Genomic DNA, 14,446 nt, shown 5'->3' on the forward strand with positions numbered 1-14,446 from the left:
AAAAAGCTTATACATAAAGTTAAATAGACATTGACAAATTTTCATTAATGTGAATGGACTTTCATCTTCACGTCTTTCTCTATTTTCTCTACTTATTAAAGAAAAAATTATGTGATAACTTTTTTTGTTATTGATATGGTGATTGGAAGATGAATAATTTTATTTACGTGATTTTGGACAAAATTTTAAATAGAATCGAGTGTAACTCTATCGTCTACATCATCTCTACATCATCATTATAGTTCAAATTGATTCAATTATAAAGTTTTTTTTATTTAAATTATTATGAAAGTTTTTTTATTTAAATTATTATAACATTTTTTATTTAAATTATTATAACTATTACTTTAAAATTTTAATTGGTACAAACATTAAGGGGCATTTTGGGTAAGAAGTTGGTTATTATAGTCCTAGTTTATTTTATTGTAGTTGGGTTGTAATAGTTTGTGTTTGGGGTGTAGATTATTTTAGTTTGGTTTATTATAGTATGTGTTTAAGGTGTAAACTATTTTAATTTAAAAAGAAAATAGTAAACACGGTAGCAAAAAATAAAAAAATTATAAATGTAAAATAGTAAAAACCGTAACAAATAGAAATACGGTAACAAATAGAGGTTTTGAAATAGAGCTAATTGTAGCTATTGGGGAACATAAAATAATATTTACTGTAGCAAGAGGTGATTATTATAGTTTTAGGATAGTCGTTATCCCAAACATACTCTGAATTTTATGAACTGAGTATAACATGATTTTTTTCTTATTTTCATATTAAAAGAAAAATAATTAGTAGTAAACATAAGATAGAGAGAAAATAAGTAACAAAAATATTGTGAATTACTCTAACAAATGAGAGAAATGATGATGATGGAATAAATTTGGAGATGAGTTCCATAAACATCACTAATGAAACTTTCGACTAAGATGAGTATATAATTCATTGACATAAAACTCGTATTATTGATCAAGAGGTTAGAAGCTTGTTACCAAAATGAGCATAATTGACATAATGTTTATACTATTAACTTCAAAGTGAGATATTCGATCCTCTCATTTCACATATTTTCAAAGGAGGAAAAAAAAAGGGTTAGAAACTTGATTCCCCTTCCACAAATGATGAAAAAAACAATAGTAATAATGAAAATGAAGTTTTCCATATATAGATTCTCATTCTTTTAAATCAAATGGGCTTAAAATACATATAACTTCACTAGAAATATTGAGTTACAAAAAGGCAAACTTATATTAATTGAAGATGTGAACATTTTTGTTTGTTATTAAATAATTTTACATCCTATAGTCAACTAAAAATCGAATTGGCGTAGAGCAAGAAATGGAAGACACAGAGCTTAGGGCAGAGGGCAGAGGGCAGAGGGCAGAGGAAGAAGGAAGACAAGGACTGAACCAAGAAAAGAACAAATCAAGAACAACCCACCTAATATATTCACTGCCTAATTATTACCAATCATTAATACTCGCTTTTCCCTTCCATTCTTGTTTGGTTCAGCATCTTGTAAATGAAAAATCCCCCAAAATTTTGCTTTCAATTTCTATCCCCAATTTCTTTGTGTTGTAATTACTCACCCTTTGTTTTTGGCAAATTTTCGTTACAACCTTCTCTTGTTGAACCGTCACTACCCTTTATCCTTTCAATTTTCTCTCTCTTTCTTTCTTTCTTTAACCCCATTCCTCCTTTTTCCTCATTTGGATTGATCTCACCCTGACAAGGGGAGGTTTTCAATCCCGATTTTCCTCCCTTCGATTCTTTTCTGCTTCCATTTCTACGGGATTTGGATCACTTTTTGGATGAAGCAGGAAAAAATCGAAGGTTTCCATTGGCATTCGGGGCTTTTTCTTTCAAAACCGCAAGTGGGTCTTTCAGTTTTTGATCATTTGATTCATTTCTGAGTTGGGTTTTGGCGATTGAAGATTCTTGTTGAAGAACGAAGTGGGGTTCGTCGATTTTTGCTGATTTTGAAAGTGCAGAGAAATTCTTTAAGGAATTGGAGTTTTGGGTTTTTCTCTTTTGTATTTTACCTTCTTTGTTCAATTATCACCTCGGCATTTCCTTAGCCGGCTGCTTCCTTGTATTCCTTATCATTTAGGGAATTATGTAAAGTTGTTTATATATTGAATTTCTAGATTGTTGTAACCAATCAATTTGGATATTCCTGATTGATTGGTGGGAATTAGGTTGTATATTTCTGTGAATTTGGTTGGATTAGTTTGTAAATCCTTGGGGTTATTTTGTTGCACATACACAACTTTAGGTGAGAGTATCAGGTAGAAAGGTGGTCTTGGGCTCTTTTGATACACTATATAGGTTGTGAGAGAAATCTTTGGGGAAACAATGAAATTTCTAAGCATTGTTGGGAATTCCTTTGGATGTTCTGCATCTGGGGAACGATTAGTTTCAGCTGCAAGAGATGGAGACCTGCAAGAAGCTAAGGCTTTATTGGAATACAATCCTCGTTTGGCGAGGTATTCAACTTTTGGTGTAAGAAATTCCCCTCTCCATTACTCTGCTGCTCATGGCCATCATGAGGTATTTTTCTTCTCTCTTGAAGAGATTGATTTTTCTCTTCAACTTAGAGTTTCTATTTTCCAAATGTCTATCTGATGCTGACTCAACTTACTTTGCCATCCATTTGAGTAGATTGTCTCCCTCTTGCTTGAATCTGGTGTCGAGATCAATCTACGGAATTACCGGGGTCAGGTATGATTTGGAATGTTGTTGTTTGTTGCTCTCTGTTTTCATTTTGCTCCATTTGGTTCATTCCTCAATGTGATGTTGCATTATATCCATCAATGAATTCCAAAACTATGATTAGACTAGACCCTTTGTTATGTGTTAGTTGTTTGTTTCTTTTATACAACGACATGTGAACCTTCGATATTTTGGTTGATTATATAATGTCTTAACCAGTTGAGCTGCTCAAGTTTCCAATATATGCAATATTGTTAAGAGTTCAAAATTGAAAATTTCATTTCTCATCAACAGACTGCCTTGATGCAAGCTTGTCAACATGGTCATTGGGAGGTTGTTCAGACTCTTATGCTTTTTAGAGCCAACGTGAGCTACATCCCTTAGCCTTAATTCTACCAGTTCTAATTTCTCTATGAAGTAGTTTATGGGAAATGTTTGATAATGTTGTCATCATTTCTTTGGGAGACATCAGATTCACAGAGCGGATTATTTGAATGGAGGTACTGCTCTTCATTTGGCTGCTCTGAATGGTCATTCTCGATGCATCCGACTTCTGCTTGCTGATTATGTTCCTAGTACACCAAAATTTTGGAATATGTTAAATGGTAGTTCGAACAATGAAGAACCAGTTTCTAAATCTGAGTTCAGGTACTGTTGTTTGAATATAATCCTAGTCAGTTACAAACTTTTCTTTTTATTTTTATGCTACGTCAAGTCATTGATTTTTTTACCTGCATCTCATCCCTTAGTGCCCTGAAGGAGGTAGTGAACAGAACATCAGATGGAGGCATCACAGCACTGCATATGGCATCGCTAAATGGGCACATTGACAGTGTGCAATTACTTTTGGACTTAGGTGCCTCTGCTTCTCAGGTTACCGTAGAAGATGGTACCACCATTGATCTAATAGGTAACTAGCATTTTAGTTCCTGTTTTTTGTTTCCCTTGTGTGTTTTTGGTGAATATGAGTTGTGCTATTATGAAGGTGTTAACTGAACCTCTATTTTTTTTTTTTTTTTCCTGTTATTTTTCATTATTTTTTATTTTCTGTTTCTCAGTTCTGAAAAGCTTAAAACTGTTGAAGTATATCATGTTCAATAGTTTTAACCATGTTCTATTAGACTACTAATGTGAAGAAAGGTTCATTGCATGTTACTGTCATAAAATAATGAAAATTGGTCTGCTCTGTACTTTGCTGCATCAAAATTTACATTTTTGAGTCTAATAGCATGTGAATGTGGGAATTTAAATCTCTGACTTTTTGGTCAATGAGATAATACTTTAGTTAGTTGAACTATGTTTAGGTTGGCACGAAAGTTTATATTCTAATTCGCTTTAATCGATTATTATTAGATATTGATTTTTACGTTTAGAAATGTGTCATTGTATTTTGAAGTTGGGTGTATTCTTTCTGAAAAAAAATCATATTCAGTTAAACACGTTCATTAGTCATGATTTTCTTCCAACAGAGCTTGCTAGCTAGGATTAGTCTGTTAGAACCTGCAAAAGATTGAATTTTGAGGCTTTCTTCTTAAGTTTGATTTTATTTCCCTAAAGATGATCATGTTTTCATTTTTAGGTGCTGGAAGCACTGCCCTTCATTATGCTGCATGTGGCGGGAATGCCCAATGCTGTCAAGTAAGTCCTCATTTGAAGGCCATAGGAAAATGATGAGAACTTTTCACAATTCAGACCTATAATTGTACATGGTACTTGAAATGATAGTTTCCGTGTTTTGGTCTCAGATGTTGATTGCTAGGGGAGCCGATCTTACTGCTCAAAATGCAAATGGGTATGCTTCTCGAGTATTCATATTCAAATGCTGTTAATTTCAACCTTGGTGAAGGTCAAACCTTTTATGGATGGTGGATGCATCTCGTAGTAATTAGTTTCTCTGCTTGGTTTTTGTTTCAATTCTTTGTCATTCCTATTCTAGATAAAGAAATGGCCATTGGATCTTAAATTAGTAAATGGCAGGCTAATTTGGATGAGAAAAGGTGTTCTAAGCTTTACGTCGTTGTACGGTTACTGGGAATCATAACGAGTGCTGAAATACTTTCTGTAATCTGACTCCTTGTTTGTTAGTTTGAAATCATGGCTTTCCGTGCTTATAGCCTATGACCCAAAATAAATTGTCATGCTAAGAGTGTTTTACTGATTCTACTCTTCTATATGTGACAATTTTGTTGTAAGTTGTTTCTAATTCTCATGGTTATGATGCACAATGAAGATCATAAATAAAACAGTCCTTTTCTTTTTTGGGATTTTTATATAGTTCTATTTGTCTTACCCTATAAACTTGAAGTTGTCAGATCATCCTATGTTACTTTTATCTTATTGAAGATGGACTCCCTTGATGGTTGCTCGTTCATGGCACCGAGACTGGCTTGAGGAAATTCTTAGCAAAGAACCAGGAGCAGCAGCAACAAATCTTGTCCCTTCACCATATTTGACTCTTCCCCTTATGAGCATTGTTAGAATTGCTAGGTGAGTTGTTCTTGGCGAAAAATATCAAAATATCTACTGCCGTTCTCTATTCGGTTTTTAACTTAAGTTTCAGTAAAGTTTTGTTACCTTTCACAATCAACAATCTGGTTTCAAACTTCTTCAGTTCCATTAGCTCATTCTTACCATCACTTTAGCCTCGATCCAATGCCCCACAAATATGGTTAGAAAATGCTTATGTCCTGTTCTAGTTCTAGCTTAATTTTCGATGTAGCTGATTTCAGTATATCCTACCCTACATTAAGCAATTTCATAATGTATTTGTTATAGCTCCTTTGATGCCATTTCTACTTTTGGTGTTCTTTTCTTCTTTAATTGGTTTCGATTATGTAGACCATCGGATGACTAAATTAAGAACCCGTGTATTTTTCTTCAGAGAATGTGGATGGAGAAGTTGTGACTCTCTATCTACATGTCAAGATCCATGTGTAGTCTGTTTGGAGAGAGAATGCACAGTTGCTGCACGAGGTAATTTTGATTAAGGAAGACAAGAAGATTTCGTTATGATATTTCTCGTTTCCTTTCTATGTTGTTATAGTTTGCAATTCTCATATCAAATTTGTCCACTTATGTTCTGATACACAACGGAATATGATCTATAGAAATTGCTTCAGTTTTCAACATTCAAACATGCTCGTGGTTAATGCACATTATGTTGAACGTTGCAGGTTGTGATCATGAGTTCTGCACGAGCTGTGCGTTGTACCTTTGTTCCACAAACAGCACATCATCAGTTTCTCTTGGTCCGCCTGGTTCAATAGCATGCCCACTCTGCCGAAATGGCATAGTTTCCTTCGTTAAACTTCCCGGAACGAAGCCAATTGCCAAAGAGATCGCCAGAACAAGTTTGTCTCTATCATTCTGCACTTGTTCTGGTGAGGCACCAGAACCTCCCACATTAACCACCCCATTATGCAAGCCCGAGTTCACTTGCTCCCGGATTTCTCCACTCGGAACATCGTTTCGATCCCTCAGCTGTCAGAGGTTTCCTTCAATGAAACTGAACACCAATCTCTGTATGGGAGATCCTCACAGTAGTAGCTCCTCTTTGGTTCCTTGCAATGTTGACAGGAGCATGAGGAATCATGTTGCCAGGTGTTCGAGATCGTCAGGTTTTCGACGAACAGCATCCGAAGGTAGGAGATCATGGTTATCTGCACTGAATCAGTACGTAACAACTGGAAGCGGATGCTGAAAATCATCTAAGGCAATTATAAATACCTCTTTTCCCCTCAGAAATTTTACTTTGAAGGTCTTTTTCCCCTCTTTAACATTTACTTTTTCCTTTTTACTTTATTCAGTGTCCATATACTTGCCCCAAAAAAAAAAGGGAAAAAAAGAGAAGGAAAAAAAAAAAGAAAAGAAAGAAGGATCATACTCTGGAAATGATCCTATATAATAATCATTTTGATGGTATGTAATATGTTCAGCTCCATTTAGTTTCAAATATGAGCCTCTTTTTTTGGCCCTTCCATGTAAAAGAAGAGAATGCTTAAATTTTTGGTGAGATTGATGAAAGGTTTGTATATATGTGCTATGAAAAGTTCCAATGTTGTGTATTGGAAGGAACGTTTAGATCTCTCTTTTTTCTCTTTGCAGAGAATTTTGTATGAACATGAAATGGAAGTTTATAACCTAAATGAAATATGTTTTATTTATTTATTTGTCGTTATTATTTTTTGATAATATATGAGGTGGTGAGGTGAAGTCGATGGTACAAATTTTATATTAGTTGAGTTATGAAGATTACAATGAATGTGTTCTACTTTGAATGGTTGTACAAGTTGTAGTACATAACATGTGCTATTTTAAAAGTTGTTTATATATCAATTTTATTTCACAAGACATGTAGCTAGATTGCCCTAATATTCCTATTTAAAATATAGTTTTATTAATGTGAAACTCATCACTAAATTAGTGAAAATGACCATCATTAATGATAATAAATGAACTATTGAAATTGAAAGGGAAGAAACAAATAACATATAAACCAAAAGTAGACATGTAATACAACGGTATCAAGCTCAGGAGGAATAGAAAACCTTAATTAAGGTGGGAAGATTGGACAAGATAAAAAAAAAAAATACATAAGAGAAAAACCATCAAACTACTAATTAAGATACCTAAAACTCAACAAGTCCTGCAAGGTCAAGAAAAAAAAAAAAAAAGTAATAAAACCACATCAAAAGCTCAGGTGAGATATCGCCAAAGGACGTTAAATTCTAATATCCATGACATGATGAGCCAGTGTCGGGAACGGAAGAAGTGAGAACAGGAGTAGAAACAATAAGGAAGTGATGGGAAAGAGGATCCATGAGAGGAGTAGTAAATGAGGAGCAAATAAGGAAAATGAATATGGAGAAGAAAAGACAGACATGGGAAGAATGAAGTGATGTAAAAATGCAAGGGGAAGGAACATGGAGGTTGATGAAGAGAAAGGGAAATTAGGGTTTGTTTATATAAAGAAGAAGGGAAAGGGAACATGGTTAATAAAGAGAGAGAGAGATAGAAAGAAAGTGACATGACAAGCAAAAACTTATGATATGACAATGTGTTGTATCTTTTAGCTTCTCAATCACGTAAGATTTGAAAAGAAATGAGAAAAATTAAAGAGGTATATTGAAAGTGGAGAGCATGGGAACTTGCAGTTTTCAAAAACTTTCTTTCAATGGGAACTTCTTACTTACTTTTAGTTTCAACTATGGAATTAAATGAAACCAAAACCCTCCTCTCTACCAATACATCTTCTTCTCTCCTATATATCTATAAATTGTTCCAAGAGGTTGCACGATATGATTCTTAGTTGTGTCACGACATGTTCAATGATTTTTAGTTATGTCACCGTGCTTTAATTTGATTTTGTATCGAGAGGTTACTATATAGGAGAAATGAATAGTTATTTGAAATGATTACATGATATGCCTAACGATTCTAAGTTGCATTAGTTGTAGAAAGAAAAAATTAATTTGAAAATGAAAAAGACACCATGCTTTAGATTTGTATCGAATAGATTTTGAATGCATTTTTAAAGGTTAATAGGAGTAATTAGATTAGGGTGTGGTTTTGTTGAATTAAAAACTTTTTCTTTTTTCCAAATATATATGGAAATATGTACAGTTTCTCTCTCTAAGAAAGAGTTGTGCAATTTAATAGTTTTTTACCAACTTGATTTTTGTAATTTGAGTATAGTTCCAAACTAGTCATTGTTTTATTATAGAAGTTAGTTTATATAATTTGAACTTATTTTGGATTTAGTTTTAATTTCACAAATAAAAAATGATTGTGTTAAAAAAGAAAAATAACTTGAGAAGAATTAAGGAGCTAAAGTTTTAGTAAAATTAAAGATGAAAAAACCAACTAGAAAATAGCTCACATGTTGAAGCTAGCTTTGACAATGTTTTTAAAAAGAAAAAAATTAGGGGGAAAAAACATTCCTTATGCTTCATTTTAAAGCTAATAATTAATACATTTTTTTTTGGTAGTAATAGTTAATAAAATAGTTAATACATTAACATGGTTGTTAAAGCTAGGTAGAATTGTGAAATAAAACTCAATATCTAAAAAGATATTAATTGGAGTATTAAAATGTTAAATTTGACCACAACTCTTTTCTTGAACAAATAAATAAAGAAATTAACTTGACTAAACTATCCTAAAATGATAGAAATATATATGACATTATATATTAATGAAGGATTTGTCGACTACGTCCAAATTCTTAAGTTTTCTTCTTTTCTCGAATGAAAAGTATATTATCGTGATCAATTTAGTCAAGTAGATAACTTTTTCTTTCACTCTTAAGAAAAAGACATAAATATGATTAAAATCGATCTAATTGGCTAAGTTGGACACTTTTCTTGTGATCATTAATATTATCTCAAAGTTAATTTCGATTATTCATAACATTAAAAGTCGTGACAAATAAGTCTTAGTAGACATATAATTCAACCAAGTTACCGACAATTTGTAATATACTACGAACAAAAGAAGTGGTTGTGAGAAGTACAAGGTTGGCTTGAAATGAACAGAAAAAAGTGGGTTGCATGAGGGAGAGGGGTTGTACTAAAAATGTGCATTGTTTGGTATGGTTGTTGAAATTTTGAAAGGATTAAGTTGTCTTTTTTTTTTTTTTAATGATACGTGTTCATCATAATTTAAAATATCCACGTTACCGACGAAAACGTCAAGATCTCAATTTAATTGAGGTGTCGATGAAAATATCGATAAAATATCAAGGTCTCAATTTACATTAGTGAAATTTGGTTGTTTATTTTTTATATTTAGTGGATTTTACAATGATATAATAGAAATACTCCTCATGTTGATGTCGAATTCATGGAAATGAGGAAATATCAATGAAAATGTCACTATATGAAAATTTAATACTATGGTGTTAATTAATCACTAATTAACTCAAGATTTGTTTGTGTGCATACAAATTTGTAGGAGCTCTAACAAGTGAAAACCAATTTTTATTTATTAAAGAATAAATATCATGATAAAGGTTCGAACAAATGACTTCTTACTTAGATACCACATAAAATTATCAATTAATTCAAAGATGAGACTAAAAAAATATGATAATTAATTTAATAATATGAATTATATATGTTTTTTCCGAGTATATCAATTTGTTTTTAATACCATAAATATAGAATTGGGAGATTTGAAGCTTCTAATCTAAGTGAACTGAGTATATCGTAATTGAGTTATGATAATCTAGAATAATTATGGATGGAGTAGAACTCAACATTTTATTTATTGACGTGATGCGAAACATTTATACCAAAAACCTCTTTCTCATGGTTTTTTTTTTTTAATATTACCTTAAAATTCCTTAATTAAATATAGACAATTTCTACAATGTTTTTTTTGGCATGGGAGAGGATTGAAAATGTAAATCCCTCAAACGATTATTATTAAATATATATATATATATATATATTTCTAAATAAAATATAACAGGATGAGGTGACTTTTAAAAGTAATAATTAATATGCATTAATCAACTGTGTTATAATTATAATTATTATATTTTTTAATTTTAGAGTTCAACAACATATTGAATATTAAAGGGATTTGAAACATATGATCTCCTAGTTAAAGATAAACACGTAGACAATAAGTTGAACCATGTTAAAGTTAGAAATTCAACTATATTTATATCGATATTATTAATCTTAAATCTTAGATTAGTCCTATACCATTTTAAAAGCTTTATTGTCACATCTAAATAATTTAGCCATATTTGTTAGTTTAAATAAATAGAGAAAAAAAGATCATATTTGTCCCTTGAACATGGCATATATACATTAAGTGGTTAGAGGTTCCAATACTCTAATACTATTATTTTTTTTTTTTTTTTAAAAAAAAAGATCCTTGAATGTAAACTGATCAAAGAAAACATATAAGACAAAAGGAAACAATCAAAATGATATATTTTTGGAAGACTCTTGAAAACTATATAAATTAAGGATTTGAAACTTTTAAAATGAGAAAAATTTATAGTATACTAAAATCACAGAAAGTAAAGGAAAGTAAATAGTAATTTTTAACCCCAATAAAACATAAACATGTTAGTCATAAGTATCTTTATCCACTGTCCATATAATTTTGGAACAAGTTTTCCAAAACCTCTTGCAAAGAAAAAGGTTATAGAAGGATTGGAGTTGGAAAAAGGCAGCAAATGGGAAAAAGCTTAAAATAGTAATAATATTATTAATAATAATAATAATAAAGAAAAAGAAGAAAATTTATTTTAAATGACAAAGTGCTGAAAATATTTACAAATAATAGTAAAATATTCCAATATATCGCAGTCCATCATGATAGACATAGTAAATTCAATTAAATCACCGATTAATCCAAAAGCTTAAATTGATGGATGAAGGTAAATTCAATTACATATTACCTAACATTTCCCCTCATTTGTGAACTTGAAATATAAAAAATACCCAACAAGTGAAAATGAATTTTAATTGGAAAAGAAACAACATAGCACGAGCTTGACACATAGAACATCCTGAACTAACTAGCTCCAGTACCATCTTAAATGGTTAATTGACCCAAAAACAGTGGATAGATGAAGGTAAATTTAATTACATATCCTCAAACATAGACAGTAAAATTTTACTATATTTATAAATATTTTGATTGATTTTCTTATTTGAAAATAGTCCTAATCAATAATAATAATTAAAAAAAATGAAAAACAGATGAAGAAGCAAACTTCTATGAACCGTAAGTTGCATGCATGGTTGCAAAACTCTCTCTCCAATGTTTTTTTTTTTTGGTTTTTTGTTTTTTCTCTCTCTAGGATGTCCTCTCGAAACAATCAAATATAAAAAAACACAATATTCAATGTTGGTACATGGGTTGTCACAAAAAGATCTTTCTAATATTTGCCTTTTCAGAGATTTGAGAATAAAACACAACCCAAAAAAAAGGACAAAAACATTTCAAACAAATTTTGAGTTAAATAAACGGTATTAAATTTTCGAATTACATTTCTATTATTTATATTGTTAAAAAAAATCATGAAAATTAGAAAATTAGTTATAAAATATCACGAATGTTAGTGAAGATTTTTTTTAAAAATAATGTTTATATGGACAAAAATAGGGTATTTTTTAAAATAGGTGGGTATTGAAACTATTGACAAAAGTATGGTAGTGAAATCGTGTACGGGGTACACGATTGCCATGTGGCAAAATCGTGTACGAGGTATATGATTACTTTTAATCTAGTCAGCACCACATCGGCTGACCGGTTGACCGGTTGCATGGAAACTCGTGAACTGGATCCACGATTTATTTTTCTTTTTTTTTTAAAAAAAAAATAGATTGACTAATTATTATTTTTAATTGGAGATGTATAACAATATTAAGATTTTATGAATTGGTCCACAAATTCCTTCATTATTAAACTTAATTATATATTTAATCTATAATGAAAATATAATTATTTTGCACTCATATTAAAAAAAAAGTCATGATATTAAAGAAGATTTACAATTAGTTCTTTAATCTACAAATTGAAAATGAAAATTTACATGAAATTTAAAAACGACCCCCTGGCCTTTACCCCTCTTGGGGGTTGTCTTCGTGTCCCTTTAAATTATGTTCACCCTACTGTCATTATCGTCTACGATGAATACTTTTCCGATCGGTGTCAGCAACATTGAGTCGTCTTGTTTGTTGAATAATACTTTCTATGTTGACCAATGTTTGCTGACACATTGAACCCAAGTTTGGTAAGTTATACTGTACTGAATATTGTTGTACATCTCCAATAAAATTGTCCTGTATAATGAAAAAAAAATATTAAACAATATTCATATAATATATATGGAAAATGTTTGATTTTAAATATCTTACCATGCAGTAATAGTAAGTGCCGTCAGGTGTGATGAATCGCCTTGTGATTGAATTGTACCAGGAAAAGTAGTCATCTGATACAACTGGCCTATTTGTTAATTCTCCCTGTGCACAACGATCATGTCGTCCATGCCAGTAGGATATATATTCCGCATGGATTTGGCAGCAGTCTTGGTCGTGCTTACCTCTCAAATCAATCTAGTGTAGTGTTGGGAGTGTATAGGACAATGAAGGCATCGTTTATCGCAGATCGAATTGTCTCAACACACGATCTGGATGATGTCACTCTACTATATGGAAGCATATAAGTGAGCTAACGGTCAACCAGATATCTTCACCATCACGACAGTAATCAGGTAAGGATGACCAAATCTGTGATCTGACAAAAAAAAAAAAAAAAAAAAGATAAGTATACATCCAAAATGTTTTAAATATTCATTTATATATACATTTGTTACCTGATTATGCATCAGTCTGTCAAATATTTTTTGGTACACGAGCAACATATTTACTGACTATTCAGAGGCAGCTAATACACCATTTCATCTAAAATTATAAAGAAATACAATTAATTTATATTCTTACATAAAATGATAACAAAATAAATATATAAATGAAATAATACCTGGCACTAAGGGGACGATGGTCTAGGGCCTGTAACTAGACTTGTGGTGCTATAATTGAAAATCTATCATAAGCCCACACCTGTAGTAGTATCAGTGGCCCCGCTATTTTCAACGTTTATGCATTGGTATTCCGACAAAGTTCTCTATACAACCATACAAGACATGCACCACCCCACGAGTATGTACCAGCATGCTCAAAATCAGATAGTAGCAGAAGGAACATGAGATGCACTAGAGTATTTGACTTATCAGCGAATAAAAATCCTCCAATAAGCTGCATGATGTATGCTCGTGCATACCTACGTACGCTTATGTCGTCATCATCGGGAGGTAATTCTAAAAATTGGGACGCTAACCAGGGGATACTCAATTTTGATCCTTTCAGATCATCTGGTAGAACGCCTACGAGCTCTTCAGAAACGTTCTTCCAGCATATTGTAGTGAACTTGTCAATGGTTTCTCGTCCACTCATAACCCAAATTGTATGGCAACATCCTGCAGCGTGATTGTACATTCCCCACAAGACAGGTGAAATGTGTGGGTTTCTGGTCTCCAATGCTCAACTAGAGCAATAATAAGGTGTCAATCAAGCTGGATAAAACCGATTTGTGCAACCCCAAGAAAACCTGTCTGTTCAACATAAGGAATAATGCAGTGATCAAATGGGATAGTATGTTGTGCAAACGCCTCCCTTCTCTGATAATTCAAAACTACTGTGGAAGAACTATTCCATATCGATTGTGAACGATGTGTATTTTGTGGATATAATTGTACAAGATTAGAAGGACCAGGCTCCATTACCTAAGAAGTTTAAATTACATTACATAATAAAATTCATCACATAAAAGATACATAAAAAGTACATAAAAAGATATAATTACATGAAAAATAAATTCATTACATAAAAAGTACAATTACATAAAAAATATAAGTACATAAAAGATACAATTACATGAAAAATATAAGTACATAAAATATACAATTACATAAAAAATACAAGTAAAAAAAAGATATACCTAATGACCCAAAGACGAAGCACCTAATGTATATTGTGGACAAGTACGTTTGTTATGTCCTTCTCTCTTGCAAATTGTACATTGAACTTTTTGGCTTGCCTCTCTCTAATCCATTTCATTATGAATGCGCGTACTTTTTAGCCGATCCTGTTCTCTTAGTAAGTCTGCATTTGGACGAACTTCTGTAAATGATAATTTTGGCCAATAATCTGGGTGTTCT

At 31.7% G+C, this 14,446-nt stretch overlaps 1 protein-coding gene and 1 pseudogene across 1 annotated transcript; one reads left to right on the top strand and one right to left on the bottom strand.

Moving 5' to 3' along the window:
• The first annotated feature begins 1,269 nt into the window (after nucleotides 1-1,269).
• Nucleotides 1,270-6,870, top strand: LOC120079841 (putative E3 ubiquitin-protein ligase XBOS32). Its single transcript, XM_039034271.2, has 10 exons — nucleotides 1,270-2,541; nucleotides 2,653-2,712; nucleotides 2,998-3,069; nucleotides 3,176-3,351; nucleotides 3,453-3,613; nucleotides 4,283-4,341; nucleotides 4,449-4,495; nucleotides 5,047-5,190; nucleotides 5,585-5,676; nucleotides 5,877-6,870. Exons 1-10 carry the CDS (start codon nucleotides 2,347-2,349, stop codon nucleotides 6,401-6,403), a joined length of 1,533 nt encoding a protein of 510 aa, XP_038890199.1. The 5' UTR covers nucleotides 1,270-2,346; the 3' UTR covers nucleotides 6,404-6,870.
• Nucleotides 6,871-12,344: 5,474 nt separating this feature from the next.
• LOC150035659 (serine/threonine-protein phosphatase 7 long form homolog) lies at nucleotides 12,345-14,008 on the bottom strand (annotated as a pseudogene).
• Nucleotides 14,009-14,446: the final 438 nt, after the last annotated feature.

This window comes from Benincasa hispida, chromosome 6 (assembly GCF_027475165.1).
Source record: "Benincasa hispida cultivar pf3 chromosome 6, pf3_genome.v1.1, whole genome shotgun sequence".
Lineage (NCBI taxonomy): Eukaryota > Viridiplantae > Streptophyta > Magnoliopsida > Cucurbitales > Cucurbitaceae > Benincasa > Benincasa hispida.